The 24771-nt window shown below is 37.6% G+C and overlaps 1 protein-coding gene across 1 annotated transcript in view; it reads left to right on the forward strand.

The window, feature by feature from the left end:
• The window catches only part of PIK3C2G (phosphatidylinositol-4-phosphate 3-kinase catalytic subunit type 2 gamma), a 205328-nt gene that overhangs the window by 150602 nt on the left and 29955 nt on the right, over positions 1–24771 (forward strand). The window contains exons 25-29 of the mRNA XM_069861952.1: positions 2686–2795; positions 10403–10595; positions 11167–11288; positions 16284–16392; positions 24605–24680. Coding sequence (XP_069718053.1) covers positions 2686–2795; positions 10403–10595; positions 11167–11288; positions 16284–16392; positions 24605–24680 — 610 coding nt within the window. The remainder of the gene's footprint in view (positions 1–2685; positions 2796–10402; positions 10596–11166; positions 11289–16283; positions 16393–24604; positions 24681–24771) is intronic.

The raw sequence follows: 24771 nt of genomic DNA on the forward strand, positions 1-24771 counted from the left end.
TCCCCTCCAACATTCTGACCATTCATTTTCTGAGTTGCTATTTATAAACCATGGTTAAATATCCAAACAATAAGGCAATTTCCAAAACATACAGTACTTCACAGGACCAATAAAACATACTCCAAATGGTCAAAAACTATTAGCGGTTTCTAGCAAATGGTGGTTACAAACAATTATTTGAGGGTTTTGGCCCAGTTTGGAACTTAATGCTTTTTCTTGGTGGTAAGAAGCTTTTTTCTACAACTGTACTGACATTTGCTACTGGGAGTAAAAAATAATCGATAAAGTTCCCATCACTTTCAAAAGGAGAAACATCTGTGGGGCATGCAAAAATCTGCTAGCAGACTTCAGCTGCATAAAAAAAAAGTCAGTAGTTCATCAGCTTTGCTCTCATTAAAGAATTGATGTGAACTGTTATAAAGAGGACGATTGCAGAACATAAATACCTTTTGACTAGTTTAAAGAAAATGGAAAATCCATTAATGTGATAAAGATTTTTCAGCTAGAAAATTATTAGAAAGGGTTTAGAGGTGACACTATACAGCAAGTAATTGGTCCACTTGCCTCTGTTGTGACAAGAAACAGGTGGACCTGGTAGTATAAAACAGGAGACAGTGCCTTGATAGAACGTATCTAAGACTCAAGAACCCCATGTCCTCATATTAGTCACCTCACCCTTCTGCAACTCAGAAACCCCAATTGGGAAAAAAGGATCAGGAAGCACCCCATTTTGGAGGTTTAATGGAGAGAAAGTACATGCCAAGACTATAAATTTTTCATGGGATGGTGGGCTAAGCATCACACAGTAGCTCGGAATCCAAGCCCAAAGGAGAGTTTAGGCAACTCCACTTTGTGAGTCAGAAGGCCTGGAATGACCAGGTATGGCAGATCAAAACATATGTGTGGCCAAAGGAGGTCAACAGTGCAGGAACTTAAACTTGGGCATCTACTGTAGATGCCCAAAGCAGCTGGTAGTTGTTTTCTAAACATGTTCTGTGTGTCGTCTGATTAGTACCTAGTATCACTAGCCACAGTTTTCAGTAGACTCCTCCATCAGCAGACTGGAAACATGAAAGTTATGTGGAGCAAAAGACAGATGAAATATTATAATACACCTCTAAGACCCCATTGCAGCCAGCAAAGCACTCTATAGCTAATGCCCAGCTCAAGACATTTTTTGTGCTTCAGCAAATGGTTTCCCATCTTCTGCAATGCAGAGAACCTAAAAAAATCCTGGGTTTTGGTTGCACTACAGATCATTCAGATTATGTTCATAGACGGGATAGTTCCCTTTTCTAACGCAGGGCAAGGAGTTTAATTTGACTATGCAACAACTCTCTCTCTTTTCTTTAAGGCAAACAAGTGTTGTTATCATCTTTTATACATGGGTTAAAGGCATACAGATAAATAGCATTGTCTATCCCTAAGTGCAGAATGTTGTTATTGTCCCTGTTCTTGATTCACTTAAATCCACATCATTGAGCTTTATGCCTCTCCAGAACTCAGCGACACTGTAATCAAACTGTCCAGTGGTAGTGTAGATTGGGTCATATATGAAGATTTTCCTCATAAAGCCAAAAAGAAAATATGTAAAGTATTGAATCCTGGCCTGACTTAAAAATATTGAGAAGATTTTAAGGAGTAAAGAATATACCCCGCCATCTCTTTTCCTGTTACACTGTTCATCACTTGACCAAGCTTATATATGAAACCAGTGCTTCCTTTCTTCTTTGCTGTTATCCGCAAAACTCAGTGGGTCTTTATGTCTTAGATAGACATAAATATCCATGAAAAATGAACAGCAGCGACTGCAAATTCAGATATATTTCCTTCTGAGCAATAAAAAGGAGTGATTTGTTTCTGCATTACACACAAAGCATTGCTTACTGTGATTGTTGAGAAAAATCAGTAGAATTTGTCTTGAGTAAAAATTATTTTCGTTGTTGACACTTTAAAATGCTGGAGAGCACTATATGGGCAATTGGATGTACGCAGTTGTCTACCCTACTCCTGTTGTTATTTTGCAAGGGCAACTGCATTATTTGTCTTCTGAACCTAATTTGACCACCCAACTAGACTAGCTCTGTCCCTCATCAATGGAGAACGATACCAGAGGGCAGTTCTCAGTGCCAAAGTTAGGGCTTTTGCTATGAATCAACATCTAAACGAACCATTCTCCTTCATTGACTGTAAAGGATGTGAACCTATGATCCCTTTGCAGGAGTTATGGTGGAATCAGTAGTAAAAAATGGGAAGGTGAAGTCTAAAGTGGATTAGGACTAAAATAATACCGTGAGCTTAACGGAAATGTAATTACCATTGTTCAGGTGGCTGAATTTGGTTGTCTTCCTTCTATGACCATTAGAAGGACATGACAGAAGTTTACCAGTGCACACGTTGAGATTATGGTATCCAAAGAGCAAATAAATAACTAAAATGGATTGGTGATTTTGACCCGTGCCTTTTTCTGGTACCTCAGTGTAAATATATTGTATTTGCAATACAATATATTCAGTTTAGTATTCCAGGCATTGCTTTAGCATCAGAACTGCTTTTCAGATCAGCAGATCTGTGTTTTACAAAAAGACCTTTCAGCGTAAAACCTTTCTTTACTCAGCTAGCCCCATTTCATTTATACTTCTTTTCAACAGAACAGTAGACTAATGATAACATCTTTATTTTAAGATGCTGCATGCTGGATTGCCTGAGCTAAACAGCATTCGGGATCTGAAGTATGTGTATGATAACCTCCGTCCTCAAGACTCGGACCTCCAGGCTACAAGTTACTTTACAAGGTAAACCCAGAAAATAATCCAAAATTATCTCCTTTGGGCATGAAAGCAAAGCTATCAAAAAAAAAAAAAAAGGCATTTTTTTCTGTTGTGTTGAGATGTTGTAGTCAGTGAAATTACACAAAAAGGGAATTGGTCTTCACATGTTTCCTTTAAAAAAATCCATTCCTTATGCATATCATAATCAGTCTCCTCAAATTTCAGGAAGAAACAGTTGTGCCTTTGTGGTACATTTGTAACAGATCACTCATTCAGTGCCTAGATATTTCTTTGGCTTACATGGTGAAACCATCCTGGCTTATACCTAGTCAGCTTTCCTCTCTGCTTTTGAATGCAGCAGCTACATTCAGCAGGATATGGATTGAATAAAGAGGTTCAACTTGGTGAATTGTATTGTTTATACGTCTCCTATTTGTGTATTAGAATTCAAAACTGAGGTAGCAGGTTTGGACAAGGGTGGAACAGAGACCTACCTAGCAAATTTAAGAAAAGACCCTTCTTTGAATAGACAGAGAGGAACTGCAACATTGCATTACCTTTACACACAGCAGAACATTGAGCTGCTTCTCCTTTCTTGCCCCTTAGCAAGGTTGTTACATTTTAAAATTTTATTCCAGCTTCACATTTACCATCAACTCCTACCTTATCCTTTCCTTAAAATGTCACATATTCCCAGATCACCAACTTGTATTTCCATTTCAAATAGGAAACATGCAGTTCCTAATTAAATTGTAAAAGTCTTGATTCTGTCAAATAATTTAGGTGGCTGTGTGTCTCTCTCATGGGTGAAAAACCCAATTCATTTAATCAGTGAAAAAAAGGCTAGATTGTACATAACAAACAGGGAAATGTGAATCTTCAGAGTTAAAACTGTGTTAGTGACATGCAAAGCTCAGAGCTAGTTCCCATCGATCTTCTGGAGGTGGAAAGGATTGGTATGCTTTTCACTTGGGTAGGACTAAGGTTGTGGCTATGCTTAATATCACTGCAATCTTACTCAGCTGAAAGATGAAGGATGAGGGCAGTGTTCAGGACAGAGTTGCAGCTGCTGACTGTTTTTTGGAGTTGGGCAAGGCGGTTGTGGTGTTTTAAGGGTTAGGGTGAAGGAAGTGAGGGACTTCACAATGGGAATTTACTTGCAGTCTTTCTCAGACAAAGCATGTAGAATAACAGCTGGCATTAGGAAGGAGATGTGGCTCAACACTATTTTGGAAGAAGAGTTGGTGTGCTTTGTTGCCTGGTAGAGGTTCATTTTAAAGTTAGGAAATTCTGTTCAGCCTAGAGAGACTGCAGTTACATCTCAGTGGCGAGCAAGTCCTTCTTCCCATTAGATTTCTTATTAAGGTTGGTGCTAAAGAAATGAAGTCCTTCAGAGAGGAAATGCCACCCAAATCCAGCTTATGAACAAAACTAGCATCATGATGATGATCTGTACAGTGTTGTGGGCTCTGTCCTTATTTGAAACTGTATTTTCTGCTAAAATGGTTTTATTAAACTCCAGAGCTACTTTTACAGTTTCCTTCGAAATGCTAAAGTGTAGATTTGTTATTGTCCATAGAGATCATTACATCTTGTAGGAAAGTCAGGTATTGCTAGGATGCCTATTTTGTTCTTTAATACTCTTTAGGGTATGTTTGTATTATGAATGCTCATTTGCAAGAAGAAAGTCTCTTGTCATTAGCTCATGAATTTCCATGGATCTCATTTCTCTTGGAGCTTTCTTAAAATTACTTTATTCCAATTTCTATTCATGTTTGAACATGATTTGTGTTATTTCAACATATGCATTAACATATATATCTACATATTTAAACAAGGGCAGAATATCAGACTTCATGACTAGTGGTATTTTAACTTTTCAAAAGAATATCCAAGCACTTTCCAAAATAAAGACTTGGGGAACTGGGCCTGACACCTGGATCCATGCAGAACTTACCCCTCCATATAAGCATTTCCCAGCCTGACCCCAAGAATGCTACTATATTGAGATTTTTGTGAGATTTGCATTACTTACATCATCTTTATTCCTGTCTTTCAGAAAAATTCTTCCCTAACTCCTTGTTATACAAAGTGTCTGGGTGAGAAAAAATCCCATTACATACTTCTCACGGTCACTCTGCAGGTTATTCTTGTATCTATTTTTTCAAGCTGTCCTTAGAAGGCCAAGGAAATGGAAAATTCTGATTATTAGCATAATTCCAGTAGCTCTCAAATCCTTCACAATTTGTAGCTCGTTTTTCTCAATAATTACTTGAAAACCACTTTATTATTTGTAAAATGTTCTTTTCCAGACAAATGGTGTGGTCCTTGAAATGTTAACACTGCAAACAGAAATTTATTTCTTGTTCTAAGTGCAAGGTAGTTATTGTAATCTTTCAGATCTGATCATATAATGTATCTACGGAAAACCCCAATCTTCTGCTAGGGGAAATAGAAGGACAGTATTTATCTGTATTTGTACAGAAATAGGTTGCTTTTAGCAGTTGTCTGAGTTTAGTTTAAGCAATAATACTGACATTGCCTTTACTGTTGTTTAAAAATTACTTGAAATTATGAACCATGTCAGAAAAATTCCTGGCAGAACAACATTAATTTGTTCTCTGCTGTCGCCTTTTTAGCCAACAGAATATGCTACCGGAGTTTGCACTGTAAGGCGCTGACCACTTTCAGGGTCATAAAGCATTCTGTGTTTTACCAAACTCCTTTGCTCTCATTCTTGATTTAAGACATGTTCAACAATCTGTGGTCTCATTTGTGTACTGTATTCTTCTCACATTGGGCCAGTTCACTGTTCTGAGCTGATGAGCGGCAGTGTTAAGCCTCACAGCTTAAAGCCTTCTGGAAGGTCACGCCCTCAGATCATGGGTAAACAATGCACCAATTGAGAGTTAAACAAGGCTTTCTGTGTTTTCTTGTCTGTTCTGTGCACCTAGTGCCAAATGAAACATTGTTGTCTCTCCAGCATCTGCCCTGAACTCAGTTTGATCCTTGAAACTAAATTTGTTCCTCTCTCCTCCATCTTTTCCTCCTCCCCTGACAACATACTTTTGCCAGAAACTGGAAACTCATCTTACCCCTGGATATAAATTTCCTCTTTGGTTTTCTGCAGATGTCTTCAAACAACAGCGTGGTGTCACATGCTGCAAGGCGTTTTTAATGTTCCTGTGAAGTGATGTATATATAAAATTATTTTTAAGGGATTCAGTTAGCCTAATGCCATGAATGGAGTTGATTTCAATTGATTGCAGTATGCAGTCTAACCCACTCACAGAAGCCCATGAATAAGAGATGCATGATGGATCTGACAATTGCCAGAGAAACACTGTTATATACATATCTTCAGCAGCCTCACTGGCAGGGGCTGGGGAGAGACTGCTTGGGTCAGCTGCCATCTTTATATATTTATTAACAGAATCATTTATTAGATACCTGTCATTGCCCAGGTCAAGTATATCCACTCCAAACCACATATGCCAGCAGTTGTGAAACTGGACAATTTGCAGTAACTCCTTTCAATACATGATGTTAATCTCAAACTGATGAGCCAATCCCTGTTTCTCAAGTGGCTGCAGATATTCCTGCAAGAAATCTCCCAAACAACTGAAACACCGGTGAAAGCTAGTGATTTCTGAAAGGACATAGGCAAAACTACAGTATTAAACTTCTCATGGCAGCATTCAAGCAGTTTGTAAAGATTGTTGTACAAAGAAACTGAGAATTTATGTTGTTTGAGGCATTCATATTCTTCTGCAATCCTCACACACTCAGAGGAGAGGAACGTCCTGGGAGAGACGTGTAGGAGAACTGATAGAGAAAGTAATCTGGAAGACATACTTCAAGAAAGTACATGATGTGCTCAGCCCATAGGATGAGAGTTAGTCTGAAGTAAACCCTGTTATTTAAAGCCTAGCAAAAGAAGGGGTAAAAAGAATATTTATTATTGCCTGTATGCAATCACAGTGTGAAATAAGGTACTAAACTGAAGGGTTATCACTGCTGTATTCAAAAGGAGTATCAACTGTCTATGAATAAATGTTCCTGAAAATTAGAAAAGGTTTGCTAAAAGCAGTAATATTCTGGAAAAGTCTGTTAAGAGCTGCTGCGGGCATACTACTCAACTTGTTTTAAAATGGAGCCTTGTGAATTCATGCATTGAAAAGTTGAAATGAAACACCATGTTCATTAACATCTGGGAATTCCATGAAAATAAATTTTGCTCATTATACTTTAAATTATTTCAAGCCTAGATGGAAATGAGAAGCATGATGCCATCAAGAATGATAAAAGAAATTATTCTGAAGTTTAGGTTGAATATTTGTTATTATATATATCAAGACTAAGACCTGGATAACTAGTCAGTAATAATGAGAGTATGTGCTCCTAAAAAGCTGTGGAGAAAAGCGGTACATCCAAAAGATCTAAGCAGCAACCCACAGAATACCTGCCCCATAAGAAGTATCTACTTCCTAAAAATCAAGGCATCAACTATCACTAGTCACTTTTGAAAAAATTAGCCAGTCTTTTCATTCATCTCTATTTACACAAGCAGCCAACCAGTCTGTATATGTTTTACCTGATATATGTGGAAAGACCATGAGTGAATATGAAATTAAAAGTCAGTTCAGCAGGTGGTAGGTGAAAAGTCATTACTTTTAAATAGTCTTGGATATTTAACTTGATTTTCTGAGATGTAGGTAAGATACCAATCTGTGTGGTAAATGGATGTGGTCATATCAAAGAAAAGTAACTTTTCTGCCTGAAAATTGTGTGTTAGGAATATTGCGATTCATAATTAATATTACTCTAGTTAATGAGAGTTTCCTCTTTTCTTCTGAGTAACCTGTGCTTTTGATACCCTTCATATAAGTCACTTCAGTTTTCCCATCCCCAGGCCGTTACGCACTAATTCTTTAAGAAGCTTGTGCTACCAAATCTCTCAAATAACTAGGAGACTTTATGCCATTTTTGTGAAGGTGGAGCCAGCTTTAGGTACAGTCAAACACGGTAATGGTGTAAGGAGCAAGAGGATCTCAACAACAAATGTCCATGGCCTTACCCATTTCTTTGCCTAAGGCTAAACTTAAGTTGGGTGCAGGGTAAAGATGGTGTATGAGGATCTCAAAGATTTCAAGGAGAAAGTTCCACCACTGATCTTTAGGATGAGTTTTAAAAATGCTAGCAGAGAGGATAATTAGTTCACCACAATGTGAACTGGGTGAGTGGAATAATCCACACCAAATATAAACTGCAAAAAAGACCCATGAGTTTGATGTACCCCACTGCTCCATACATAGTTAGAAACCAGCTTTTGGGAGGCTGTGGGAAAGAGGATTTCCTTAAGCCAGCTTGCCCTCAAAATAAAATACAGAGAACCATAACCAGAGTTGTTCTACCTTCCTATGAAGACACATGTTGAAGTGCCATCAGACGGACAAATAGTCCTTTTCAATTCTTTGTTGAGAGCATGACATAAGGATTGCTTAATGTTTTTTATTCTAACAGGGAGGACTGCATACAGAGAATGTGAAGAGACGAACGAAACAATGTATACTTCTGGTTTTGTTTTATTTTATTTTAAATACAATCATTTAAAATAACTCACAGAGAAAGTCTGCAAGAATGACAATAAAAGCCTCTGTTTAGGTTTAAAGTATGTGATTAGCAGTCTGGGTGTTAGAAGCATTCTTGAATCTGCTTAATGGACCTGTGGAAAGAACCACAAGCCATTAAAATACTGGGTTGTTTAAACAGTGGTATTCTGATATCGGCTGTTCTCTGTAGTGATGATGTCTGAATTAATACTAGTTTATAAGCAGAGGCTTGCTTTATATGAATTAAAATGCACTGTATTTCGCTGCAAAGTTAATATTCCTCTTAGTAACATTGCAAATTCCCTAACTGCTTATCTATCATATGGCCTACTTACAGATTCTATAACCTAAATCATGTTCCAGTGATCAAGGAAGTGTTTAAAGTATGCATGAAATTAAATACACAGGAGTGAAAAAGGAAAAGTTCGCCACATATGCAAGCTAATTAATCAGTACCGAATTGATTTGTACTAATATTTTGAAATGAGATTTGTTTTCTTGTTTTCCATTTGAGTGTTAATTTGCATCATTTATTAAATAGTCTGTATGTGTCTGTTTCTGGAGAATGTAATTAATAATTAAGATAATTAACTGAATCAATTCAGAGATACCTTTCCTTGTATTACATTAGAAAAACATAATACATCTTCTTTTTCAGTGTACTATGTCTAATTGGCATATGGTAAATTCCCAAAATATTTTGAATGACATATCAATTATGGGGGTTCAAGCAAGGGTATTAACTACAGGTAGAATGATCTTTTTGGTGTGGTTGCATCTGTGAAGCTACAGATTTCAGCCAGAATGTCTGAGATGGTGAAAATTAGGCTAAGTGAATGGAGTTGATTTCAACTGATTGCAGTGTGCAATCCAACCCGCTCACAGAAGCCCATGAATAAGAATTTAATTTAAATTGACAGGTGAAGCGTTTGCTCAGCTTTGAACAGGGGATGATGAAGGTGGTTAAGGGTGTTGTCAGCCCTCATAAGCTAGTTAGATAAAGTCCAAAACTGGAAGAAAAAAAGATAATAAATTAAAAAAGCGCTGACAATTTGTTATATGTTTGCTGCCATATGGCCTGAAACTAATGGGTTGTTGTTCTGTAATGTCAGAATCTATCCCAAATTTCTTCAGAGAGCTTTGGAAGTAAGCAGGGAAGTAGGAAGAAAAAAAAATATCAGAAGTTAAATAGATCTTAACCAGCAATTGAATTTAAGAGGGCAAGTGCTTTCTAATGAGTACTGCATCTTACTCTTCAAAGACCAGTGATTATCTTGCAGTGTAATTGCTCAAGTCGAGTTCACTTTGATGTTAAAAACATGTTTACAGTACATATCTATATGTATATCTAGCTATTTTTTTATCTATTGTGTCTTTTGCTGATGAAGGATCGTAAAACTCTGGGAAATTCAAAATGCGTTCTGGCTGCGCTTGCACAGGAATGAGATGGAGGAGATAAAGGGAGAAAACTTCTCTTTCTTTTTTTTTTACCTTAATCTGCTCCACAAGGATGGAGCTTTTACAAATTGGGTAGATGAATTAGCAACATTCATGCACAGTTAAATTGCAAATTGGATGCAAGAGCCTTGCGTAAACTCAAGTAAGTCCACGTGAGGTTAGTGTAACAAAAATAAAGTGCTAGGGCACTCTCCCCTACATGTTAAAGTGAACACACGTGATTTTACCCTGGAGTTCCTCAAAACACACATGGAAATATTCTGTCCATATCTTATCCAAAAGAAGGCTGATGGTATCCAGCTCATGAAGATAACTACCCCAAGGTAAGCCATGAGATAGGCAATGGCAAGAGCACTTCTTTAAGCAGTGGAGCTCAGGGGCTGGCTATGCTGTATTGCTGCAAATAGTAGTGACTGGTGTGTATGTAGATACATGATTATGTGAGATACATTTTGGGATATGGGAGATTTTGATTCTTCTAGCCATGAAACTGAGGATCAAGAACTGAGAACAAAACAGATGCATAAATAGCACCTCTTCTATTTGTTTGGGTTTTTTCAGGAAAATCAGAGAAAGTTTGGAGTGCTTTCCTGTGAAACTCAATAATTTGATCCACACACTTGTACAGATGTCAGTGACAGGTTCTACAAAGCCTCCAGCTCCAGAGACTATCCCCCAAGAATGGATGAAGCTGGACACAGAGAAGTCAATTGCAAGAGCCACCATTTTAGGGTTCAACAAAAAGTCTGACACCGTATGTATTATGTCCTTTGTTTGCCATCATTGCCTTGATTGTTAACAACTTTTCTGTGAGCCTATATACTCACTGTTTTCCTTTATGGAAGATGTGCTTGTGCCACATTAAAAGGATCACAGAGTGAACAGCAGGGCCATAAGCAATGAGCTACCAGAGAGAAAGAACACCAGGCAGACAGCTATTAGCAGGGAGCCATTAAGGAGAGCAGTTCATGCCCTATAGTGAAAAATAAATCAAGAGCTAATTAAAGCATCCAGGAGGAAATCATGGCACAAAATTAGAAAGCCTAATAGAAATCGGAGGCTGTTATATGGTGCTTTAATGGTGCGTTATTAGTTTTCACATACTGCAGTGATCTTTCAATGCTTGAGCTGTATGCTACCCAGGCAAGTTTCTCTTTCAGTGCAGTAAAGCCTATAAATTACAAACTGTATTCTCTGGCACTTGGCACTACATTAAACAAAGGATTTTCTTTGTTAAAATCACCCTGAATTTTCTCTTGTACGTCTGTTTTTTAATATGACTCTGATAATTTATCTTTTCTGCCTCTCCCTTTTCTCCAATACAGCTATATCTAGTCCAGGTGGTGCAAACCTGCAATATGGTCACTTTTGTGGAAAAATCATTTGACCAGTTCTCAAAACTTCACAGCCATCTCCAGAAGCAATTTCCGTCGTATGCACTCCCAGAGTAAGGCAGCATATTAGTGAACATTATTCTGCTGTTAAATGGGTCTGTCTGTGCACAGCTAAAAATGTGAGAAAATGTATGGCAGACATATTTTTAGAAACACAAAAGCGATGCAACAAATTCTATAAAGTCTTCTATTCAGCCCCAGAAGAAACCAAAACATAGAGAATTTGACACTTTAACTTTTATATATTTTATTGTTCCTTTTTTATGGGAGGAGAGGGGGAAAACAGCTATTTCTGAAATGAAAGCGTAAGTGATATTGACTTCATTAAAGGCATAGTAGCATCCTTAATAGTTTTTATTTTCCTCATGATGCTGATTAAAACTCAGAGCAAAATCCGTATATTAAAGCCATGTAAGAATGTTCACACTAGGTCAGAATAGAAACAAGCCAATCTGACACTGGCAGGCATGATCAACCTTTTTACAAAAAGATGCACAGGCTCTCCAGCTGAGAAATATGCAGCAGTCTCATGTACTATCCTCATCTAAAACCTGATAGCTTCTGCCTTCCATCACTCAGTTTAATACCTCTTGAAAAATACACTGTAATTAGTTGCAATAATTCTGAATATTACTTCTTGTCTGTGAGCATGTCCGTTCCCACCTTTCATATTCTGAAACGTAGTTCTTCACAGTTTCCTTGGACAGTGAGTTCTATGGTTTATTTCTATGTTATGTAAAACAGTTTTGCCTTATGTAATGATTGTCCATGGCTTTGATAATAAAAGTGGAGTTATGTATTCTACAGCACAGATAGATAGATGACATACCGCATACCCCATAGAGAGCAAAGTAGTTCTCTCACAAATAGTCATGCTGACTTGCCTGAGACAAGACCCTCTTCAAGCACAATTTACAATAAATCATAAAGGTAGCCAAAAAGACAAGCAATTTACTTGAACCAAGATTCAACTGGTATGCTTGAAAAGTAGGAAGATCTTTTATGTTTATTCTGAAGTGAATAGCCATAAACAACAAGAGTTTGACTTTAAAAATAAAGTCCAAGAATTTCACACACAAATTTGATACTCCCCCAAACTTGTGAAAGACATTCAATTAAATGGCTTTTTGTTAGTTACTTCTAGAGGAAGTTTGAGTCATCATGACTGGCTCACATGAACTGGTTTGCAGCAGTTGGTGAGAACTGGAATTTCACTAAACTCTGAAAGTGCTTGAAACATCATTTTGATTTAGAGATATTTGCATGTTAACTATTAGATTGTAAAATAAAATATTTAACAAGTACCTGTTTACACTTTTTTCCTGTTGTGAGCAGAGCCCTTTGAAGGAAAATCTATTTCTCCTTAGAAACATATAGACCTCAGAAAACTTGTAGTGAGCCATTTTTCAGATAAATATGCCTTTAATAAAATCCCTCACAACTGTTTTCACTACAAAAGAGAGTTGCAGATTTCACAGAGAGTTAATCTGCATATCCTGAGGCTGTGCCTAAGAGCCCCAGAGATTTTATTGTCATAATTCAGTCCCTGCAGTAGCCCCACTGTATGATCTTTCCATTTCTTTGTATGTATGTTCTTTAATGTTAAAGTTTAGGATTTTTTTCTAAGAGAACTTTGTCAATTGAAGGCTTTTCTAGTATTCCAAATTTCATTCTAATAATATCAATCTTATTATTTCTTTTTAGGAAGTAATCACTGAAACTGCCATACCGTATCAGACTATTAGTCTGTCAGTGTGTTACAAAGCTCCAGCTCTGGCCAATGCCAGATGCTTCAAAGGAATGAAAAACCTTATTCCATAATGTGACCACAAAATCAGTTTGAAAATGTATGATTTAAAGTAAAATGTCCAATATTACTTGAATAATTGGAACTGCTAAACGAAAGGACTTGGTTATTCATGAAATTGTATGTATTCGTGTCTCATTAGGAGGAAATAATGCAATATGAATCTGCTTCATACAAGTGCTAAATACTGGCTATATCTCAAGAAACTAATGGCAAAAGCTCGGAGCACTCAGCATCTGAAATTTTGCTATTGACATGTAAACATTTAGCCCATATTTATAAATCAAAGCACAGCTCTCCAAGCAAGCCCTTGTTCTCTAGCAGCTACCCTCTTATTTGGTTTCAGAGAGAGTATTAATTGTGTTTAATTATTGCTTTCTAAAAAGCCAAAAATTATTTCACCCAACAAAGCATTTAAGGGACATTATTTATGCACAAAATGTTCTTCAAACTAATAAGTAGGAAATGGAATCTGTTATGCAGGATGTCTGCACATGGTGCAAGGTTATATTTTTCTGTTTGACTTAAGGCAGATGAAAAGCGCAAAATCAGCCGAGGAAATTAACACTTTCTAGCACAAGTAGAATCATAGAATCAAAGAATAGTTTGGCTTGGAAGGGACCTTAAAGGTCATCCAGTTCCAACCCCCTTGCCATGGGTAGGGACACGTCACACAAGATCAGGCTGCCGAACCTGGCTTTTAAAACCTCCAGAGATGGGGCATCCACAGCTTCCCTGGGTAATCTGTGCTAGTGCCTCACTGCTCCCATAGAGAAGTAATTCTTCCTTATGTCTAGTCTAAATCTAGACATATATATATACACACATGTAGATGTAGATATTTACAGACACATGTATATATATACATGTATACATATATGTGTATATTTATGTCTATCTATGTTTCTATATATGTGTATATATATGTATATATTAGTACACATATGTGTACACATATAAGTGTATGTATATGTACATGTATATATATACATGTACATGTATATATGTAGAAGTATATTTGTTAAGTGCAAAGCCAGTTTCATCCATACATACAATTCAGCAAAAGCACAAAGTTTTAAATTGAACACTTTTAAAGAAACGTTCAGTACTACCACAAGGTTCAGATTGTCCTTCACTGTCCTTCGTGCTATCAATCAGTAGTTTCCATGTCATCTGTTTGGCCACTGTGCTTAGGTTGCATATTCTGAGAGCCCACATTTTACAGCCAGAGTCCTGTCCTTGTGTTGTACAGCCTAATTTAAGCTGCTTCCAAACAGATCCTGCCTACCATCTCTTGAAAGAAATCCTTTTTGCGCCCCAGAGGAGCCCAGGACATCCAAGGCTATCTGTGTGCCAAATGACCTGGGCTTTACTTTTATCTGTTCAGCTCGTGTATGTTGTGATCCTGAGTCATTCACTTCCCCCACCTCATTATGTGTCCTGCCATTGTAATTGTGTGAGGGAAGAATTGTCTTACTATTCATTTGTACAGTGACTAACTGAGCTCTGATCTTTCAGTGCTATAGGCAAAAATATTGAAGAGGTCAGATAGACATACAATATGATGCTATCATGCTGGCTTCTTGCTGTTTTAATTGCAGACTGAGTTATACTAGTGCTGAGTTGGATCAGTAAAGATCTGTCTACTCCTAAAAACAATTACAATATTTGTTAACCAGTATTCTCTTAGTCAAAGGCCTTGTGTTACAAAACAAGCTTGAAAAATCCCAACCCAACAAGTCTAATTACAGTTCTTAAAATCTAATTGCATTGACTCTCTTGGTAACAGAAACTGTAGACTAACCATCTTCAGCCATTTTATTTTCTCTCGGTGAGACTGCTATTTGCCATTTTTACAGCTGGGTGGTTTGCAAAGCTGGCCAGTGTTCCTCTCTAGGGATGAGATTCCAGTGCTCTATGTGCTGCTATTTGGCTGGTCTTTGAAAAGCTGATGACATCTTATCACTGAGCTGTGCAATTGGGTAAAACCTGTTTAAACTAGGATCTGACCAGCTGCCTTTCAAAGAGCTGGCCAAGTGTCTCTTTTCAGAGTATTGCACTGCTGGATGGCTTTTTGGTCATTTGTCTGGAGCCTTCAGGTATCTCTTGAGATCTAGTAGATAATCAAGATTGTAGCAGAGAAAAAGAGGTTTGTAAACAAGACGCTGTTAACTCTTTGTTGAGGTGGTGTAACATAAAATACAACCAGATTAAAACTTTTGCCTTTCTGTATCACATAGCTTAGAGGTCATAAAGCATAATACTAGTTTAGAAATCGCAATGTTAGTAATCCATATCACAAAATCCATTACCTACAATTTAACACAGATAGCTTTTCTAATGCTCCTTCAACCTAAGAGAGAAATAGTCCTTGTCAGGGCAAGGTTAATATAAATTGATTACATGTATAGTTAAAAATCTAACCTTTTGACTGATCTTATATGTGTTGTCACTTAAACTCAAAGATGATTCAAGTAAAAAAAAAAAATACGGGGTTTTGACATTTTCAATCACCAAAGCATTTTGAAATAGACACAAGGCCATTCTATGCATATGTGGTTTATTTACTGAACTGAAATGAAATTATTCTTAACAAAAATTCAGCAAGAACCTTACTATTATTATTTTTATTCCTTTTGTTGGGATTGATTTTGTTGTTGTGAAGATGATTTGTTTTCATATATTACTTTTATTATACTAACACCTAAAATTACATATGAGATCAGAGACCTGCTCTGGAAAGCTTATCTACACTCTAAATAGCTAAGGTGTAAAAGCAAGAAATGATATATTCATAAAATATCATGTTGTTGCTGGAACACTTTTGTATTCAATATTCTGTGGCAAGGGTTTGTATAGTATGCACCGTGGTCTAAGACCAGAGAACTGTTGTGCTGCGCGTAGCGCAAAAAATGGGGAGAGTGGTGTTTTCTTGGGATCATAAAGGGCCAGTTTTTTAGAGGTATTTAGATACCATAAAATGCAAATAAGTTCCTTTTTAGGGGGGTTATTTTTTTTTTTTTAATTTAGACAGGAAAAAGGGGTACAGTATGAAACAGAATATCCACAAAATATTAGATGAACCAGAGTCAGAGGCTAAACAGTCCTCTGGATATTGTACCCATTCCTTCCCCTACCTGAAAAATCACTTAGAAAATGTTAAATTTCTTCGGTTAAGTAGAGCTAGAAATATTTTCACAAATACAGTACAAGAATTATATTTACAAATCTTCTTTTCCAGGTTTCCCTACTCGTGGCATTTACCTCTTGTGGATCTTGAACATAAAAGAGCGAAGGATTTGAATCTCTATCTGAAGCAGCTGTTAAGTGGATCCAGGAAGCTGGCTAATGTGAGCACTTCCAGTATTTAATTTATTTGCATTTGACTTTTACTAGCATTGTACTAAAAGAATCAGGCAGCATTCCATGGCCTCATTTGAAAAAAAAAAAATAAATTACATAAGTGACACATCTTCTAATGCAGCTGTTTTGAAATGGAACCATTGTAGCATTCATCAGAACTTAAGTGAAATACAAGAATGAGTGAAATATAGTTTATTAGGCCTGGCAGGATATTTTTCAAACTAACTTTTCTTCCTTTGCTACCATCCAAAAGTAGTGATTCACTGAATTTTTGACAGCAAGGAGTAGGTTCTGAGGGATGTAATGTCTAAAAAAGGAGTAAGTTTTAAAATGTTGAAAAGTCTGATTTTGACAGTTTTTAAATGAAAAAAAGTTCTATTCTTTCGGCCTAGAAATATCTTCATTTCAAAATCTAGTTCATGTATTGAAGAAAGAGTTTTACAAACATAAGACCAAAACCAGAATGTTTCAATAGTATCTGATACATTTTGCCCATTAAAATTGGTGTTTTCTGATTTTTCACTTTTTGATCATCACTTTTTGATGTCCTCCTCCTGTTTCAAAATGGAAAATTGAAATGGTAACAAACACTGACCGTTCATTATTTGGCCTAGAACAAAGCTTTATGCACTTCAGCAGCATAAAAGCCAAGGCCAAGAGCAACTAACAGTCCCCATGCAGCACAGGAGGATGTTAAATCATTACACTGCATCACTTTAGAAGTAGGATGTTTCATGACTGATAGTGACACTGGCGTCTGAGAGAAAGAAGCATGTTCCAGTGGCCAGTGGTTCTTAGGAAAGCTGTCAAACAGGCATGAAAAATGTAGTTTACACTACATCCTAAGCTTATATAGACTCTGGTAAATGTAAGGAAGGCACACCATGAGCTCAGATGTAACCCTGCTGTTTCACGATTGGTATTTTCTCTAGCAGAGCTAGAGTAGAGCCGCTACTGGGTGAGCCATATCACATCCCATGACACAAACCGAGGCTGGTTTGGTTTAATACCATAAACAGTCTAGAATGCCAAAAAAACGATATGACAGAATGGTTTTTTCTTCAAAATTTCAAGTACGTTACAGGAGGAGAAAAATGTTTGTTGCCTAACTAAACTTTCCCAGCTGTGGCTGTGTAATGGAAATTAAAGAGGATATTGTCTGTGTGGAAAACAAAACGGAGTTTTCTTTTTAATATGAATATAAATTTTGTGCCCTGAGTTGAAACTGAGACTTCCAAAGAGGACAGATAATATCTGTCTCACAGAGTTCCTTAATTTGGTATGGATGGCTGACTTGGGTGCTTGGCTCCCTTGACCGACCTTGCCAAATAAACTGCACAAGTTGAGTTTAATTGTTGTGTAATTTCTATCACTCACGTTAAGGTCATGGGTTTATTTTACATTAGTGCCTTTTGGTCACAGCTGAGAATAAACTCATATAAGCCAGTGACCTAGAAATGAAGATCCCTGTATCTTCTGCTGTGCTCTGGACTGCTGTAAGGTACATGGATTTTCAGTTTGGGCCAAGGAAATGTAGGAGCTGACTGCTTAAAGCCCTGAGGTGGTAATAAAAACATTTCACAGTTGCGCGCAGAAGCTCTTTTCTCCCTCCTGCTTCATGGTCTGTGAATGAGCTAGTAATCATCCAGAGCATGCTGCTTTGCAGGGGGCTTCCTAATGCCTTTCCTCTTCCCTTTACGGTCCTGCAGTATGCGCCTGTGGAGCTGGGTAAGTCGTTCTGCACCTTACTACTGGGGCACCACCACAAACAGAATATTCAGAGGGAACTGTGGACAGATCTGCTTGGGGACATACACTGTTGTGGCTCCGGACCAGCCCAGTAGGGCTATTCAGATATGCAGGACTATCCAGTTGCTGAAAACCATTCCGGTCTGATATGGCCTACAGTGCTGAATCATGAGGAGAAGGAAACAATTTGTGCCTCGGAGGGCTGCACAGCTACTGGTGTTTTGGATTTGGAGGGCACAATAATAAATGGAGTAATGAACAGATTGTTTCCATCTGTAAAGTGCTGTTGCACACAGGAAATCATCTTGCTTACTACCATGCAGCTAACCTGCAATTCTAAATGATGACCTTTAAAGTTATTGATACTCTATAAACATTGAATCATTATTTTTACTTGAATATGCTTCTCCTGCTGGGAGATGTGAAAAATTTAGAAAATAGTGACGTGTTCTGACCCACTTAGAACAAGAAGACCAGTCAGTGGGTAATTTCCTTTGTATCCCCAGTTGAAGGCTTCTTTTTTTTACTTTTCTCTTTGATATCACTCTTTTGAACGTGTCATGATATCTTCTTGGTGTTACTCTGAGCAGAAAGGCAAGCTAGAAGGCTTTCTTGATAAAAATAAATGCAATTTTGTCTCTCTTCATTGCCTGGACAACTTTAGAGCCAAATTTGTCCTTTCTTTTCAAATTGCTAGGGAGCCTGACTGAAACCATTTAGTGACTTGTCTGTCCTCGAGCATTAACAAACCTTCATTCCTATGAAATAGTAAAATTATGTAGGAATAAATAATTAATTCAGAAATTTGTGAAGAAATCTTGTAAGAGCAGATACTTGTGGCACAAGTTTCCCTTTACGTTTTTGACACAGTCATTTCTTTCTACTGAATTGTATCTGTACAGTATCATAGCTGTATTTTAGCTCTACAGTATTTTGCACTATTGTCTGAGATGGAGAGAAGAGCTTTTATTTCATTATAAAATACCCTTGCTGACACTGTAATCACATTTCCCTGGGTGACTAGATACCTTTTTCAGCTCTGAAGTTTAGTCCAGTCCACACAGGACTGATTACGCGCTTGGTTCCACCTATTAAGTAATTAAAAATCCTAGAAATAAAGAACGAATTGGATTATGTCTGAATTCCTTTCTCAGCTTTGCCTTAAGTGCATGCTTTTTTGGTCCAGACTAAGTTCTGATTATGAAAATTGTGTTATAACTAAGAGTAGGTCAGAATGTCACTGACCTTTTCTGCTAAATGATTTGAAGAAAGGAGTAGAGGTGGAAATAGCTGCCTTCTCATTTGTACTGTAACTCAAATGGAATTAAATGTTTCTTTAAAACCTTCTTTAAAGAACTGAAGATTCAAGTGACCTTTCTCTCTGCCTCTGAATTTTAGTATCAGATCCAGTAAATGCAGAAACATCAGCTGACGAAGTTACAGTTCAAATGCTTAAATGTGCTCATGCTCATCCCTGTGCAGAGCAGTTTTTAAGTTTGTGGTTTGCTTTGAACATAAGCAGTGCTTTTCCTAAATCCAGGTTAGCACTCAGTTATAAATAAGTACACAACCAGTCTACATACATGAACAACAAACTATACTCATTACATCAGTCAATAAAATGCAAAAGCTGATGCACCTTTATTGTCATACTGATTCATTTAGGATGGGATCAAAAACAGGCTTCAGTATCTTTTTGTGGTTTCATTTTACCTCTCCCAAACCAGTGGCAATATATGTGATCACACAATAAGAATATTTAGTTCTGTGCCATTGCACCATTGCTGACTGGGTCACCAGCTGAATGTGTTGAAATGCCTGGGTCTTCTAGATCAGCAAGTCAACATATTCAACAATGCTTAGACTCTTGGATTTTTGCTTTATTTAATGGCAAAACAACCAAGTGAAGCCACCATTAATAGACAAAACATCATGAAACGATAAATTGCAGTTTGGTAACATGGAGGAGGACAAAAATATGCATTATCAAAGTATAATTCAAATCTGTGAGAAAAGACAGCTGCTGCTGGCCACTTTTACATTTTTCTCTATTTCACTCAACTCCAACTGAGTGATGGGCTGAATGGAGATGCAGCCCAGCATGTCATATAAATTAGGGCTGCCCTAGTGGCTTGTCATTTTAATGCTGTATTGTAGGAGGGTTGTACACTCCCTGGAGACACAAAAGCAAGGTAAGGCTCCATTAATTTGGTCTGCTTTTGGCCCTACTGTCAAACAGCAGCATTCACAAATCTGAATGTCTTCATGCTTATCTTGAAAAGACAACTTGCACCTGGCTTGGCCATTACAAATGAAATACGTAAAACTGAATCTAAAGCAATATTTCATATAGCAACCATATGTATTCGGTACCATCAGAGACCTAGTAACTTTCTATGGATAATTTTCCCATCTCTCATCATTTAAAAGAAGTGGCATTTAATTTGCCTGCATTTTTATTGATAACACAGCTCAGATACTAGACGCACATACTGATCTTGCAAAATTACATAGCCTTAAATAAACATATCTTATTTGTTTCACATTTTTCCCATAGATTTGTTTTGTAGGCAGGTTCGGTGGGCTTGGATGTTTGAGCTGGTTTCTTTATCATGGGGAGGTTGGCAAATATCTTAGTAAGTGTAGCTGCACAGCAGGATAATCAGTACAAAGAAATGAGATATACTGGGGCTTGTCTCTAAAAATTTCTCTCTAAGTATCCAAATTATCTAAGGAACTTGGAGGCCAAAGATAGACCTAGTGCAAACAGGTAAGCAAACCAACAGTGTATCAGCTATGGTTAGATTCTATAAACAGTTTTATGGTGACTTATAGGCTGTGTAAAAGGGCTTTAAAGACGATGTAAATGTAAATCATTGTAAATTCTGTTCACTCATTTTCAAGCACACAGTGAAAACCAGGCCCACAGCGTTGTTTCTAGAATGACTAATGCTTTACACTATGAAAGTAATCAAGTTTGATAAGAGCTTCCCATATTTCATTTGTATTTTATTCACTGGCACGACTTGGGCTTTATGGAGATGAGAAAACAGCTCCTGCAGTGCCCGTATTGAGTTACATAACGCAGTGGTACAAAGTGCTCCCAAGGTATGTGTGTCCCCTAAATGCCCACAACTCCTGTACTCCTGCAGCAAGGCATCCAGCAGAGCCAAAATAGAGAGGGTTCAAAGTCCTTTCTTTTCTACTGTCCTTTCTTGAAGTTATAACAGCTGCAGCAAGGTCAGCTTTTTCTGGTTTCTTTCTTTCCTGCTGATTCTCCATCCTGTTAAAGTATAACAGGTGCATGGGTGTTCTCTGACCCCAAATCTACTCTAACACAGCTGAAAAGAAAGCTGAAAGCAGAGAAGAGGCTGGTTTTCCTTGTAACAAAATTAAATCTGGCTTGAAATCTGGCTGTGTTTCACTAACAGCAGAGTGTTTTTCTAGTTAAGTTCTAATGGAGAGCAGTAGACAAATCCTACTGTGCCACAGTGGCACAGGGCTGTGCCAGCTCCCCTAATGCCACTGAAATTGCTTCTTTCAGTTTAGGCAAAGGTGGAATTTATCCCTTCTGAAGTTAATGGCTGAATAAAGGTCATGCATGACTTCAAGCCAGACCAGCACTGATGCACCCATACCATACCTGGCTGCTCCCCAATACACTGATGTTAAGTGACGTGGAAAAATATCAATGCTACCTATTAAAGATTGTTATCTTATTAGGTAAGAATGGTTAGACAAGTGATAGGAGGCTTTTCTAAAAATCCCCAAATAGTCAGTATTTTAGGGAATTCCCATTTACTGATCTAAAGGTAAAAATTCCAGGGGAAAAGGAGTAAGTGAGTGTTTATGGTCATCCTCAGTGCCTGTTTATCCGCAAAGACCGTCACAGGGTCTCTAAGATTCCCAGCTATGGTCACATCTTTGTAACAACAATTTATCATTTAGAAGTGGATTCTGTCCACCAAATTACAGACTGCTTTTGATCATACATATGTTCAAAGGTCTGATGTGCCTGCTTCTATTTAGCAATGTAATTAGATGCATGCTTAACTCTAAGCATATGCTTTAGTCACATTGACTGGAGCCTAGTTGATTGAAGTCTTATTGATTTAGGAATCACCTGAAAGTTCAGCATGGGCTTTGATAGTCTGCAGGCAGAGGGTGAACTGAAGAAGGTACTTACATGCTTTACTGATGGAAATCTAAACATTAGAGTCCTGTAGCAGGCGAATTAATGCGGCTCAGGGAGAAATTGCTGTCTTGTGAATAACAGCATGCAAAATGCTTTGTTCACAAACACATAGGAGATCACCTCCATTGCTTTTGAAGCACTTTGCCCTGGATAGATTGCAACATCTGCCCCTGCAAACCAACCTGTTATTGGGTTTGCTATCCATTTGCCAACATTAGCCTTCCTGCTTCTCCACGTTCATAAGTACCTGTAGAGTACATGGACACACGGGCAGGGAAAGCTTTGAAATCAGTGTTGTGACAGCAACGGTGTACATGCCTGTTGTGTTCATGCCTGGTATACGATCTGCACAAGTTCCACTTCTGTCCTTAAACCAAATGTCATTTTTTCAGTTTTGTCTTCTTTATAAATAAGATTTTGGAACTATCACTTGAAACTATCTTTGCACCTCCTGTTTACAAGCCTCTCTGTTCATATATTTCCATTTCTTGCTGAAAGAGTAAACGGAGAGGAAACAGAACACCAGGCTGCTCAATGTAGATTTTTTTTATTGCTCTTTCAAGTCAATTAGTGCATCCTTCCTTCCAATTCCTGCTCACTTCTCTCAGGAACTTTGAACTTCAAGGGCTACTTAAGTTTCTCTGCTTACTTTCACGCTGTCAAATAAAGGCTGAGCTGCCCAAAATATACTCTTTCAGCCCCTGAGATTTCCCACACTTGGGACCTGTGTTGAAAGAGCAAATGGAAGTCCCACAGGGAATAACTCGGCTGTTTAAATATACTGGAAGCTGAAGCAGGTGTATGGGCTTTCCCCTGTAAGCTATGCTTGCAAGATGAGAGAATAATTTGTCATGCTCAGAACAGACAGGTATATTGGCAGACCACTGCTAATAGCTTAAGGATTTATCATTCAGTTGAAAAAAATATAATTCTACTGGTTTATCTTTTATTTTTCCTGGTTTTTCTTTTAAAGAAAATACCAGTGTAGGTGGAAAAATTCTAAATAGTTGAATGAAAAATAAAAGGCAACTGCTAAAATAAATCCAGATTGCTAACTTTTATCTCTACACTGAATATATACATCTTGTTCCTCTGTCTGCTGTAACCATGTTAACTCCTGACTAGCTGCATTTGTCACTAAACACTTTTTTTCCTTTTTCCCTTGCAAAAATCATGCCGCATCTTGTCAAATTGAAACAAGATAAATGGTACATGAAGTACATCTTGCTGATAAGAGACACATTATTTTCCATGGCCTGGAAAAAAACAATGGTGACATTTTAATGCTGGAATCTGAAAGTCACTTGTTCTACCCATTCATTACAGTGTCAGTCCAAGTAACATCAGTATGAATGTAACAATGCTAACCATCCTGAAGAATGGCCATGCTGAAGTATGGCTTTATTGAAAAGCTAATAAAATGCAATTACTGTCCACCTCTGATTCAGAATCACAGGAGTCCATTTCAGAATTCACATTTTTATTGCCTTGCACAATATTCAAATTTGGGGATTTGGTTTATTGTTTAATTCTCTACAGCTGAATGTAACTACCTGTTATATATATATGTTCACTACAGCAGTACAGATCAGTACATAAAAATGAAAGTTATAGTGCAGTACCTAAGGTAGATTACTCTTTTAAACAGGATGGCAAAATATGATCATCCTTTTCACTCCCCATTGTTTTCTGGCAGGAGTTAACTCTGTATGGTGCTTTTCAGTGTAAGTGTCCATTAAGCTGCCATGTGAGGGAGGTGCACACAGTATTTAAACCTCAGGAAGGCACACATTAGGTCAGATGCTTGAGGTCAGTCCTATGCCAAGGGCAAATTTCATGCTGACTACACAATACACAGTAAATATGTTCTCCTGCATTTGTTTCACAGATGGGCTGCTCTGTAAAAGTAATTGCAGCTGCTAATACATATCTTGAGACGCTGGAGATCAAGCAAGAATGCAAATCTATGGCCCACATGGCACATTGCTCTTTGGAAATGTGATGACAGAAAGGGGCCAGGTATGCACCAATGCAGCATCCCTGAGAGAGTGGGAAGGGGTGCCATTGTCTTCTCTGTGCCTATGTAGTTATCATTCCCTGGGATACTTGCCCATAATCAGAAGGAAAAGGCTCCCTTTTATTTTTAATTCCAATATACGCATTAGAAACCTATCAGCAGTTTGTTTAGAGGGGAAATATTTAAGGAACAGAGCACAATATGTGACATTCCCTGAAGTGTTTTTATATTCTTTCAGAATGAGCTTGTACTCAGCTTCTTCCTGAATTGGTCCAAAAATACCTTGGCAGAAGATTCATCATCTATGACCTTAGGTATGTGGATTACCAGTCTTATTTTTTCCAAGAAGGGCTTCTTTGATAATATTAAATACAGCAATGCAAAGGTGAGTCTAATGTGTTTAAG

This window comes from Phaenicophaeus curvirostris, chromosome 1 (assembly GCF_032191515.1).
Source record: "Phaenicophaeus curvirostris isolate KB17595 chromosome 1, BPBGC_Pcur_1.0, whole genome shotgun sequence".
NCBI lineage: Eukaryota > Metazoa > Chordata > Aves > Cuculiformes > Cuculidae > Phaenicophaeus > Phaenicophaeus curvirostris.